The sequence below is a fragment of the Cygnus atratus genome, chromosome 3, assembly GCF_013377495.2.
Source record: "Cygnus atratus isolate AKBS03 ecotype Queensland, Australia chromosome 3, CAtr_DNAZoo_HiC_assembly, whole genome shotgun sequence".
Classification (NCBI taxonomy): domain Eukaryota; kingdom Metazoa; phylum Chordata; class Aves; order Anseriformes; family Anatidae; genus Cygnus; species Cygnus atratus.
In genome coordinates, this window is record NC_066364.1 from 91,240,383 (window position 1) to 91,254,127 (window position 13,745).

General features: G+C 37.0%; 1 protein-coding gene across 4 annotated transcripts in view; it reads left to right on the forward strand.

The window, feature by feature from the left end:
* The window catches only part of BABAM2 (BRISC and BRCA1 A complex member 2), a 170,027-nt gene that overhangs the window by 29,499 nt on the left and 126,783 nt on the right, over window positions 1-13,745 (forward strand). For all 4 annotated transcript variants that reach the window (XR_004780991.2, XM_035561828.2, XM_035561817.2 and 1 more), the window contains one exon: window positions 2,073-2,167. Coding sequence is in view for 3 of the 4 variants with exons in the window: in XM_035561828.2 (XP_035417721.1) it covers window positions 2,073-2,167 (95 nt within the window). In the remaining variant the exon portion in view is untranslated. The remainder of the gene's footprint in view (window positions 1-2,072; window positions 2,168-13,745) is intronic.

Below are 13,745 nucleotides of genomic sequence, written 5' to 3' on the forward strand. Positions count from 1 at the left end.
GAATATGGAGGTATTACATAAAAATAGGCAGTTATTTTGGTCCTTTTCTTATTCTAAGCAGCTTTTTGTAATATTCATGTACTTGGAGTGCAGCTCCTGGCGAGCTGAGTTGTAGCTATGTGCACTTGGTTCCCTCAACTCTCTTAAAGGAAACATCCAGAGAACGAAAACCATTCAGCTAGCAACTGAACACCAAAAGTTTATGTTAAATGAGTTACGTAGCATCACATAAGAACATCGTGTTGAAAGCACACATACAATCCTTTCCTTCAGAGTGACATTGGGCTACCTAAGTCACAGGCCAGGCTTTTTCTTTGTGCTGTATTCTGGGTTACTTGTAACTATTTGTCTGTGAGGGTTAAGGAGAATGTATTAAGGTGCTGTCTCCTTCAACACACAGCCTCAAGAATTGTCTGCTCTGTACATGGAAACTAATGGGGTGGTTGTAAGGAGCTCTACATGATTCTTTCAGTTGTAGTAAATGCAATGAAAGGATTGAGTTATGGTGGTGTAGGAAAATCCAGTCTAGTGACCAGTAACATTTCTGAATTCTTCATTGCTGTTTTACAGTTTAGGCAGTGTAGTAATTATTTTCTCTCAATATAGGTGTATTTCCTGTTACAAGTTTATGTAGTTTGCTCTAGGGTTAAGTGTCTGTTTTGTTCTTATTTTAAATACGAGTGATTTTATGTTGACTGTATAGGGTATTTTAACTGGCAGACCTCTACTCTTTCATGCATCCCGTACTCACCTGTGCTCCTGATGTTTGTGAAAGGCAGGTGGGAGTGCAGACAGCAGAAACCCATGCCATGCCCTACTGAGTCGCATGATCAGTGAGTTTGTGGTTTCGGAATGATGCAGTGGAGCATATGCACCCCAGACTGACTGTTGGCTTCTTGGTCATGAGCCTTCACCCTCTGCAAATTAATCTTTATAGCATCCTCGCTTCCAGCTAGAGCCAAGTTGTATGTTAACAGAATATTGGCAGTTAAAGCTGTCACATTGAGGGTCTTAAGATGATGACATTACTGAGCACGCAATGTGGCTGTGTAAGACTTGTTAATTCAATGCTTTTCTCCACTTCTGTATTTATATTTGTTAGAAAAAAAAAAAGTGGCTGTAATAACTCTGAACAGAATCATTTATAAGGCTTACCACAACGAGTGATTTTACCTTGCTATATAGATTTTGAACAAGTTACCACATAGTAGGTATTGACTTCCTCCTTTTAATGCCTGCTCTTTGTGATACCTTAAAGAGGAAAGAGTGATTCAGAGGTAGAGAAGTGATGCTAGATATAGCTTTTCTTGAATCGTGGGTGGTATTTTTTTAAAGCTCACATGAAAGTGACCTCTTCTTGACCTTTCTAAACTCTGAAGTATGTTTACTAGTGAAATAATTCAACCGATTTTTTTTGAACTATCACATCAATAGTTAATTGTATATCTTGTGACACCAGCAAGATGATAACTCGGTGCCAAGCTGTGATGAAGTTTTTTTTATTATTTTTAGTTAATTTTAGCCTCTCGGGTTAAATGCGCAATACTGCATTTTTCTTGGCCAGAATTTGGATAATCGGAATGACCTCTGTTGAACTGCTTGTTTTTCTTCCTCAAAGCTGGGGATGGAGGCAAAAAGAGGGAGTTAGTGCTACTAAAATTTAAAAGCTCCAGTATTTTGAAAATCCTAATCTCAGTAGTTTACATCTGAGTTTTACTCAATATGCAAAACAAAGAAATCTAAATATGGTACTTTTAAGAAAAGTTTTTTAACTCAGTGTTTTGAGGCTGTGATCAATAGTCCTTTGAATTACCATTTGAGATATGAAGCAATAATGTATTTCATGTTACAGTGCTTGCGGAGGAGGAAGAAGCAGTGCTTCAAGAATTTGACTTCATCGCCCAAAACATCTGATACTTGTCTTGCATGTAATCTTTTTATAAAAATTGCAGGGATATGTACCTGAAATGTCGTTATGGGATACACATTTTATATAAAATTTGATATACAATATTTTATTTATAAGCACATACATAAAGGTGCAAACAGTGTTTTCATTTACTGCTTTTCAGGGGATATAATTTTCAATGCTCACTACCCTGACCTGCCACCGGATTTTATCTTTGGAGAAGATGCTGAATTTTTGCCAGATCCTTCTGCCTTGCATGTAAGTACTTCACTGTTTGAGAACTTTCTACCATGCAAAGAGAAATGTAGAATAACTTCAGCAACAGGAATTTGCTAATAATGCAGAATAAAGAAAAAAATAAAAAAAAAAACTTTTATCTCATTGTTATGTGAATATAAACAAGTTGACTTCTAATGTGATTTAAAGTTGAATGCATAAATGTGGTTTTTTATTTTAAAGTATTTTAATCAAGATGATTACATTTACAAAAACTTGTTTCTTTTAAAATATATCTATTTAGTACCTGACTATCTTAAAAGATCTTCTAGCAAAGAAGATTGAACATCAATTGTGTCTTTTAAAAGCATTTAGTTGCACAAAAAGTAGCATAATGTAGTACAGTAATGTCGATTCTGTTTTCCTGTGAGGAATGGTAAAACCAGTATGTATGTTGTTGGAAGCACTGGGGCAGAGACAGCTATCCGCTCATATGGGTTTGGTAAAAAGACAAAGAAATGCACTTTAAAAAGGTGGGAGGGTCAAAAACTAACTTAATAAGAAAATATTTTTACACAATCATATTACTATCGAAGAAAATATACCGCAGCCTGAAGCCAAATGTACTGTTCACTATTCAAATGTACTGTGCACTGCCAGTCCAAACTGGTAAAGCCGTGTTTAAAGAAGCTAGCATTGGTTATGCATCTAAAGTGCTTCTCCCACTCAGAAGTTACTAGTTGTTACTAAAGGCTTGTTTTGAGGTGTTTTTGACACACAAGGTGTTTTTTTTTTTACTCTTATTTTTAAAAGGTGAATGTCATATTTCTTTGCTCCCCTGATCCATTTCCTGTGACGCTTGCAAACTCCTTTGGGAAGGAGCCTGGTGCTGCTGAATAACTGTCTAATTAGGCTCATTTTTAGGACAGGTTTTACTTCGTATGACAATTCTAGAACTGTTTTCACAGTCTTGAATTTACCAGTACTACTCTTCTTCCCTTTTCCAATTTTATTGTTTAACAAAGTTAAAACTTCTGAGAAGTATTCATAGTAGCAGCAGTTTCTCCAGTTGTTGTTAAGGAAAGAGGAGCACTTTTTAATGGATAACAAATAGCAAAAGAGATACTAAATGTTCAGAGAGAATTTGGGGCATCTTGCAGAAATACTGTTCAGATGGAGAAGCTTGCCAAGTGTGATATGGTGCCGTATTTCTCATGTGAAGAGAAGCCACTAGTACTAGTGATCCTTTGGCAGACCCGTAAGGATAAAAACATCCTTAGTTTTCTTTCTTTCTTAGGTTGCTCATGAAGTCTGTCTTTTGGGAGCATTGCTTTTCTTCTGCTTAAGTACAGAACAAACTTCTCACCCTTTTTGTTTGAAAGCAGCTTGAAGACTCACTTACTCATTGATGCATAATAAGATATTTACTAGCCTATATTGAAATTAAAAACAAAACAAAAGAAATTGGCAACCCAACAGCATTTCTTTGGTCATTATGCCTTGCTATAGTATTCACTATGTTAATGTAACCTTTTTTGATAAGGTCCTTGGTCATTCTGCTCCAGTCTGTCCTGATGTTACCAGAACAAGTTATCTCCACTTTGCAGCTATGGTGTATCTTTAGCTTTTGCATTTGCCTTTTAATGTTCAACGTGGTTTGCAGACTTGTTTTCTCCAGAATGTGACATTAACAGTAACCCATTTATTGTGCTCGGTATTTTAATGACTTCCCTTTTCCCACATATCTCAGAGCTGTTTAATGAAGATGATTGTAATTGAATTTGAAGATATTAGCAGAATTTTTTAATGTGTTAACGTACCTTTCTACTAACTATAAGTAAAAATAGATTAGCACGTTGATTGTAATTCTGCGCTCGTAATCTTGAGCAATCTACAAGTACTTTTGATGCACCAGTTCCTGGTAATCAAAACAGAATCTACAATTCACAAAGCACGTAGATGGTGTTAAATGAGGACCAAGTCCAGGGACACTCTAAGTAAAGAGTACATGCAGCGGGATGTGTGGGAATTCTGACATGGGGCCTTCCTGCGCTGCTCTCGTCTGCCTGAATGTCTTGTTTGTCAAGCAGAAGTCATCACATGTTGTTCCACGGCTTGAGTCAGGCCTTATGTTCAACTTGAAATGAGAACCAGGTACTCTAGATTCTTCAAGCTTGTGCAGCTCTCATAGATGCTGTCAGGAGACTTCCCTACCGAAATGTGAATGGCTGTACTGCAGATCACATCAGTCCCTCGTGTGGTTTCCATGCCCGTAGGCAGACCTTCAAGTTACGTTTTCATCTAAATGCCATAAGAGGTGCGTGTTCAGTTAAGCAGCTGCTAGGCAGCTAAACCAAGATTCCAGAAGTATGGCGTTTTGAAAAGTAGATGCTCTACGTGAGGACTTTGCATTGTTTTTTTCAAAGAATACCTAAATAGGTGGGTTTTTGCTCTAGTAATGAGCTAATACATTGAGCGCTCTTTTCTCTATATGCAGAGCTAATCAACTCTTCTGTTGAAATGGTATTACAATTACAGAAGTCAAAATGCCTGCTGAAACTCTGCTTTGCTTCTGTATCTCCAACAGATATTAAAATAACTGTGAATCTCAGGCTGAGTCTCGGTTCAGCACTGCAAAATCTGTGCTTCGTTGTGTGCCTTCCAGAAGTAGTTACTCAGCTGGTCAGAGGGCATGGTTTCTGTGTATTTTGATCTTCTAGAATGATGTAGAGGTCGGTGTTATACTTTAGAGGGGTGACTTCCTTTTATTTTAGTTTGTCATATGGTTTTAATTACAGTGAGAGCTAAATTATTTAGGTTAGTGATGCTATGCACACTTGAGGCATTATTAAAAATAAACTTTTCATTTTTATTAAAAATATCCTCAGCTAGAGTATGCACTTGATACTTCCGTGTATAGTATGCATAAATAAAATCAGCTTCTCAGAATGTAAATAGAAAAGTTCTTCCCTGCTCTAGTGTTTATTCATTTTGGATGACAAGTATTAGAAATGTATTTTAAAAACAACCTATGATTCACTCTGTTCTGATTAAAAATTCAGTTGGCACAAAACAAGATTAGTGATTGTGTACGGATGAGATTAATTTGGAGCTCATTACAATGACGCCAGTTTGAGTAACAAGAATTGTTTGTTATGTTAGCCTAGTTGATTGTTAATGTGAGCCAGTTAATAACTGAAGTGCTTATGCAAAATGTTAACCCCATTTTTTCAGTGATTTTGAAGTATATTCTGTTTGGCAAAGAGGAGACAGGGTAGTAGATGCAAGCTAGCAGTTAGTTTAAGGATTTGTTTTTTTAGCATCCTACATCAGGTCTACAGCTAGTCACCCCAGAAAGGTTCTGCCCACCCATTGCTATTGAAAAGGCTTCATTAGCCTTAGTGGGGATGGAGGCAAGAGGACATTAACGTTTCCTGAAGCCCAAATGTGTCCTTACGGGCTAGTGTATGTGGGAATACGTATGCTGCATTCACGTGGGTGGAGGGCGTTGCCATCACAGCACTACAGAAAATGGGCCACTGCTGCTCTCAGCCCAGTAGCTAGCATTGCAAATAGTTTCCCCTCGCCTAATTGTTAATAGTGGGTACAGATTTCACTCGTTGTACAGTTGATTCAGCTAATTGTGCTACCTGAGTGTATTAGCTGTCATGCTATGTATCTTGTACAGGGCAACGTTTATTTTAAGTTCCTGCGTTTGGATTTATTAGGCTCTGTGGTATTTATCATACGGCCGTATGACGACTGTCAGGAAAGCTATATTGCTTCTCTGGCTGTGCTAAAAATCGTGATCGTTGTTACTGCCTTCTTGTTGAGTTAGCTTTAAATAGGTAGTGAAGTGATTCCTTTAAATAACTCCCCCTTCTGTAGCAGTTCTTCATTCACCATCAGGTGCATGAGACAGATGTTGGACAGCATCAATTGTTCCTATGCTCAGAGGTTAAAAAAAAAAACACTCTTGTATTAGCTAATGACATTTGAACTATTTTGTTCTAAAAGTCCTGGCTGTTGTGTTGTTGGCAAAGGTGCAGATGCTTGTTACCTTAGTATGAAAGCCCCTACATAAGGGCAAAGGAGCATGATGGTTGTTTTCAGAATATGACCTTAAAGTTGGGGCTGGGAGAGTTCTTTGATTTGTCTGGGAAATGTGTGGGTGAGTTCGAACTGCTTTAGCATTGCCATCCCTTCTGCGTGTTGTATTTGGGATGTCAGCAGAGGATTCCGTTCTTGGACCACTAACCTACCGCTCTTGTGCTAAAAGCCTTAAGTTACCCTGGTTTTAATTGATCACAGGGAGTTTAAGTGAAATGGAATGCAGGACTGGGTTCTGGATTTTTGTTGAAGCTTTCTTCTTATTTTGAAATTCTTTTCTATTCACTTTTTTGTGTTTACTTTTCATTTATCTCTTGACTTCATACATCAAGATGTGTTTTGATTATTTATAATCCAGTGCTATTTACTGTTGATTCTCCAACAGCAAATGGGAATTCTAAAACATATTTATCCCTTTCCTTTTTATACACATTTTATACCATCAGAAGAGTACTTTTGTTCAGGAACTCTCCCAGCATCCGGACCTTTTTGCTGGTGGTGGTATTATTGTTGGCATTTTATAGTATGCATTTTAGCCTTTTTTTTTTTTTTTAATTTGTAAGAAGGAACTATGCCAGTACAGTGTATGGGCCAGACCTGGAAGACCCTTATTTTGGATGTATTTCAGTCTGGTTTTGGTGCTTGAGCTCCATGCAGAGAATCTTAATTTGTTTCCTTGACCTGACTAGAGAGGTGTATCATAAACCAGGCACAGATTTTCTGCCTCTTATTTGCTGTAGTTGTACTGGGTGGTTTAAAATGAGAAATCCCCCAGGAGGATCGTACTGGGAAGGCTGGTGGATTCCTTGGGAAGCTGAGGTGGGGTTGACAAAGAATTCAAGAGAGACGACAGAAGACATGTTTTCCCTACTGCCTTTCCCTCTCCTCTTCCTGCAAGGTCTTTTTATGTTGGTAAATTATTCCTTTTTCTCTCCTTGGTTTAGTCTTCTGAATTTATTTGCTAGCCTTTTCTTTTTGTTCCTTCTTTCTGTCCAAAATTGTTAATATTTATGAGTCTGAAAGGACTTAGATACCTTATATAATTCTCTGTCCTATTCTACTCATGCAAAATTATTGTGTGCATTCACCTCGCTTTCTTTTCTTTGATCATACAGTTCTATAGGCCAGAAGCTTGGACCAGAATAACAAGATGCTTAAATCTTAAAGGCTGAAACAGATATTGAGGCGTATGTTTCTTTCAATTTGTCTGTTTAGTTTAGACTTGAGCCCAGAGCATCGAACTCTCGAGTTTCTGGATCTCATCTTGAATTCATTTTAATTTAGAGAGGCTCATTTCTTTGTTGGGTGATATGGCTAAATATGGTTATGTATTTATATGTGTATATATAATATATCTGTTTTGTAGAAAATAAAGACCTTGCTATTGGTAAGTGTAACACAATAAATCCTAGTTAATCTCAGTGATTTTCAGATTATTGTGAGTTTAAACCAAAAATACAAGGTTGGATATCCCAAGCTGGTTGTATGAAAGCAAAATCTTTTTTTTTTTTTTTTTTAAAGTTTGCAAGTAGAATAATAGTTTTGGTATTGATAATTCTTCTGTCAACCATCAAACTGACAAAATCAATATAGTTAAAACTTTTTTTTTTTGCTTTACTTAATTGAAATGTAATTGTACTTGCCTTGAACAATGTTGTAATAAAATTTGGAAAACAAAGCTAGTATTAGAGAAGTTGGCAAAAATTAAAGGATTCTGGCCCTGGTGTGTAATGTTACTGGCACAGTACACTCCACTTGCTCATAAGAACTCCAGAATATAGGAAATGGCTTGGCTTGAAGGCAACAGCTTGTTAGTTTTCTAGAAACACATCTTCAGGGTTTTATTTTTTTCAAAGGAAGAAGAAAAAAAAAATCAAATCTAGGGCAGTCTTCCTGAATTGAGTGTACATTTAAATTCAACGTGATATGCCTATTGAATTCAAATTGTTGAGCCATGTTTCATTTTTCTGTAGAGACAGTCAGTCATTTCTTATGAATATGCAAGCGGAACAGACTTTTAAATTAACTGATTACAGAAGGTCAGTGCGAAATAAGTATTCTCTGATAATGCTGGTTTAGATTTGACTAAGTTCTAGGCTGTGAATTCTGTTAAAACTTATAATTGTATTTTATTTTTTTTGCACATGGGAATGGCTTAAGACTCTGCAGGTTCTTTCATTCACAAGATACTGCTGAGGCAAAGAAATATCTTTGCACACAAGGCTATTTTCAAAGGATCTATTATTTCCCTACGTGGAGGAAGATTCAAACAATATTTTGTTTACTTTTTGCTGGTCTAAGTTTCAGCTTGTATTTGTTTCAAAACCTCCCGATTTTACTTATTCTTTACATGCTTGTATGCCTGCGTTTCCTCCCTATCTTCCATCTCAGTTCCTCAGGCATATCTGCTCTTTTTTTGTTGTTTAAAGATAACTACAGAAATCTATTACCAATGAAGTTAATGTCATGTTAACTTTTATTTGCAGTACTAGTGTTATTATCATTTTACATGAATTTTGCGATATATACGTGTGTTTCCAGAGATGCAGCTTTTACTTGCATGATGGAACCAAATGAGTGGGGTTTTTTGTTATACTGCTTTTCAAGAAGGGATCACTCATTTGCGTTAATTTGTCCAATATAGTAGAGAAAAAAAAAATCATAATTTCCAGTGTCTTATCACTTACAAAATGGTGTTTTCTTCAGGGACGGTATTTTCAAGGCTCTATAAGCTCTCTTGTAGTACAAATATGGGAGTAAAATGCAAATGCTTCATGTTAGCTTCGCCAGTGAGATCCACAATATAATACATTGATTTTAATTTATGGGATTTGGGGAGGGGATGGGGAGTGGAATGGTTAGAAGGAACAGTTCTGTATATGCCACCCAAAAACAAAAGCTTGAGGGACATTACTGGACCATACCAAAAATATTAGCTGTAGCTAAAATTACTGTTTTTTACAGGAAAGGAAGAGCTCAAGAACTGATAAGAGTGAAAAACTTGCTATTTTAAAAGGGCCTTTTGAGGTAAAGCTTGAATATTGAGAGAGTGGTCTGCTCTCTGGTGCACTCGGGGCCTGACAGCTTGGGCCTGTTCATGCTACCGTCCATGCATGATGAGTAGATCTTTAGGTAAAAGATGTGCGTGCGTGTGTCTTGTTTTGAAATTATTTTTTTCTTAATGCTTTGTTCTTTTACTTACTGTGCTGGTTAGACACGTCCACCTCTGGTAACAGACTCCCAAGGGGAAAAAAGGCTGTGTGGTGACTTGGGTTAACTAATGATGAGTGGATTGGAGTCCCTATCCCAGGATCTGTGTGTTGAGGGAATTAAGAAATTCCTTCTCAGAGCAGGTAAAGGCCCAGTCTGGGAGAGCTCCACCGGGAGATCTGGAAAGGGACAGATTTTGCTGTAATCCCTTATTTTGCTGTAGTCCCTTAGCAAAATAGGATGAGAAATATCTTGCATGCCAAGTCTTCAGAAGATTAATTAGACAGTATTGTACTCTCTCTCTTGCGATGGTAGGCAGTAGTAGCTTCTGAGTGTCTGATTATATTGTAAGAGTGCTCTGTGGCAGAAGCAGACTTTCAGGAAGAGTACACAACTTCAAAATGCTCTTCTGGGCTCAGTGTCACAGTTCCTACGTCTCCAGAGCAGCCTTACACAGCAAGGCATAGGAGTAATTTGTAGTAACCTTTGGAAGTTGTGTTCTCTCCTATTTCTGGTGAGTGGTACTTGAGAGGAAGCAATGCATTTATTCTCAGTGAATTCTGAAGAGTGTTCTGTTTGTCAAATTTTCCAAGTGTTATTTTAGAATTGCATTGGGTATGTAATCATTAATCAAGAATCACGCTGTCTGGCCAGTAGAAGAAACGATGGAAAATCATTTGGGTATACCAAAGGTAAGGTACTTTATGAAAAGCAGAATTAAATTGTTAATATTCTATTCATGTGTTGTTCACTTGCAGCATACTTTCATGATAATTCAAGGCCTTCAGGTATTTGAGATTTTGGGAAAGCATTTACAGGCTAGTATAGTTTGTGCATCCAGTTTTTACAGCCTCTCACTACAAAAAAAAAAAAAAAGACTATCCCCAGTGTTGCTTTATGCAAACTTTTTATGTGTTATACATAACAGCAAGTCGAGCACACCAGGTCTGTAATTTCTTCAGTGATATTTACCATGACAGAAGTGCTCCTGAGCTGAACTGTTTTCATGCAATGTTAAGTCTTTGATGTTTGCTTATGCCCAAAAATGATCATTTCAAGTATATCACTCCAGAAAGTTGTACCAGTGGTGCTTTGCGGGAGGGGGATAAGAAGAACCTGTGAAAATAGGATGACAAGTAGATGGCATGTAGGTTTACAGTGATTGATTTGAAACTGCAGCCTGTAGGATGTTTAAGTGCTGGCTGCTAAGAAACTGAAGCCTTTAAAGTTGTTATAACACTCCAGCCCTGCGAATACTGTGAAAAATATCTGTTGATAGAAAGATGTGAGCATATGGCAGATTATTATCCTGTGCCTTTTTCTGTGAGCAATTTCCCCGTGGTGGCCCATGAAGACTGTAGCAGAGCAGGAACTGAAACCAGATATCCCAGTTTGTAGACTAATACTGCAACCACTGGACCTATATCTCCTTTGTAATTATATGGAGCATAAGCATTGATATCAGCATGATCTTTCTCATTTCAGGTAAAAACTTAGCATGGGTATTGCTTTTAAGCCACCATGGGATACAAGTTGCGTGTGTGGTGTGCAGAGATATAAACAAAATGCAAATCTGTACTTACATTATTCTTTATGGTAATTCTAGATGGAAGATGCTATAGAAATGCGTTACCACTGTTATAGGCCTGGGAGGTTTTGTTTACTGACATTTTCTTGTGAAACTTAATTTCTTGCTTAGAAATATAAAAGTACACCAACTTAAAATAAGATCTTGCTGTTGTTTCCTGTAGTATAGCCAGGAAAAACAGTTACAATCTGTCTTCTTTAAAATCACATTCCTGGAAGAAATTCTGGCAACCTGGATATTTAAACACATTTCAAAGAAAAACAACTTCAGATCAATTAGAAATTATCGTATTTTCTTTCTGATAGTGTAGAATTATAGTTTGCTGCAGACATTGCCTGAAGTTATGAAATAAGCAATAACTTGTGACAGTGGCTGTGAAATAGCTGCTTATTGAAAAGTAGGCACTTCATAGTTTGAAGAAAAGGGGGAAAGGGTAATCGCTGACACTGAGTAGTTTGTATAGGTTCTTGATTAGCTTTTTGAAAGGACACAGGAAGGACTGCAAAGCACAAAATGTTCCAAAACAAAACTTAAATGCGGTTACTTTGCCAGAAGTTTAACATTGTGGCTACCTTGGAAAGCTAAATTTTGCATGGCTTTCCTAGAAGGGATGAGAAGCTACCGTTTTTGTTTGTTTGTTTGTTTGTTTCACTTGTCTTACCTCTAAGAAGATCTCATTAAAAGTGATATTGTCTGGCTGCAAATTTTGTCTCTTTTTGAAATCCAGTTGGTATCATTGGTATTTATTCAAATGAATTGCTGTTGAAATGGCTTAGATTGCATTCTCTGTGGGTGGCCTTATAATATCTTAACTCTGCCTCTTTATGTACATTTGAAGCGAATTGATTTTTCTCAACACTTTGGTCTTATCTCATGGTCCAAAAACCTCTCCCTATCAAACTGCTGGCTTATAATGCAGTCAGCTTCTGTCAGTAGACAGGATCAAGAGCAAGGGAATTTGAAGATGGACTTTTGGTCCCCAACAAAATCTGTAGGGTTTTCTTCTTAGTGAAATTTATGCTCTTCAGTGAGCTTGTTTAATATTTGGCAATCTTCAGAACAGATCTCCTGAATCACTTTGGACTTGGCTAATTTAGACATAGTTTAATGGTCTTCTAGTCTCCGTATAGTAACTGGATGCTGTATTTTCATTTATATTGCCATTCAGCACATGTGAGGTTGAGTAGTGGATATAGTGTACACGTAGTGGATGTACATGCTATTAGTAATTACTCCGAGGTTTAAATAACTAATTTCTTGAAAGACCTCTTCCTGTAACTTAGTCCACCAATGAATCAAGTTAGCAATTGCCGGGGAAGCTTCTGTGACCATAGAATATCCACCTTCCTTCTGGTGAGATGCTTACTGATGGATAGGTAGTTAGTGGCCAGCTTCTGTATGACCGTAGCTACGTGGGTTGGTAGTGAAGTTTCTGAAGTCCATTCTCTGTCATATGGAAGATCAAGCTCCCTTACTTTTCCTGTAGAGCAGTGTAATCCCACTATTTTAAAGTAATTCACCAACTGGAAAAATGGGGATTAGCCATCACAGAAGACATCACCAGGTTTCAGGCTCCACAAAAAATACGTAGTCATCTTCTCATGCTTTTAACCTGCTACTATAGTAAATAAACTGCTCAAGATGAGGTAACAATTTCCCTTTTTAGAAAATTAAAGTTGCACAAGTCGTAGTCTGGCAAGCTCAAAGCCAATTAGAAGGTTTAAGTTAAGATTTAAAGTGTGGTATTGCTCCTGGCTGTAGTGGAAATTATGGATGGAAGTGTGAGTGGTGCCTAGACAGAAGAGAATTGTTTAATTAAGCCTCATCCATGGGCTCAGAAGAGAGGCAAATGCTTCCACGATATGGTTTAAAAAAAAAAAAGTACTAATATTAAAAATCGTTGCAGCCACTCTGAGATGTGTATCTAAGAGTGGGCATGGACATGAATGCGGAACTAGTGGTGGATGCATGGTATGAGTTGATTCATGGCTGTATATTGTTTTACTGGCTAACTTTTGAGTAAGGTAGAGTTTTCACTGCAGGGTTCATTAAAAAATATCTCTTGGCAAACGGAACAAGGAATTGGATCCAAGTCTATATTTCTTTATTTTAAATGCATTACTGATTGTTCTGTAAAATTTGATTAACTCTCTGGAAAGTCTGCAGAAATCTCATTTCAAATTAGAAAAGATTTATTGAGTGAAATATGTAATTTAGAATACTGTCAATACTCCAGTCAGTGTGCTCAATTTTTTGATAAAAAAAAAATTGATTTTTATTGCAATTTTATAGCAATGTCAGTTAAAAAAAATGTTTCTCTTTCCAGCATATGTGAGATTTGGTTAAAATGATATGAACATATACATTTTGTCAGAGACAAAATTAAAGGTCCTGGTGAGCGAAACAGGAGATATAGATAAAAACCATGGAAAATAACATGTCTTCTGCTGTGTACATATTTGCTGGTTATTTATTTAATTGGGTTTTTCATACCTGACAGGCTTTAGCAGTCCGGCTGTAGAAAATGAGGTTATGTGTGTTTCTGTATTTCCAGGATTTTTCTGAAGCAGCAATGACTAAAACTCTCATAATTCTGAATTTGCATTCAGAGCATAGTTCTTATGCAATTCTTTGTGGCAAAACTTGGAGCCATGGAACACAGAAACGCTGGAAGCTCACTTTGTTCTTCTTATGCTTTAAGTATTTTAAAAT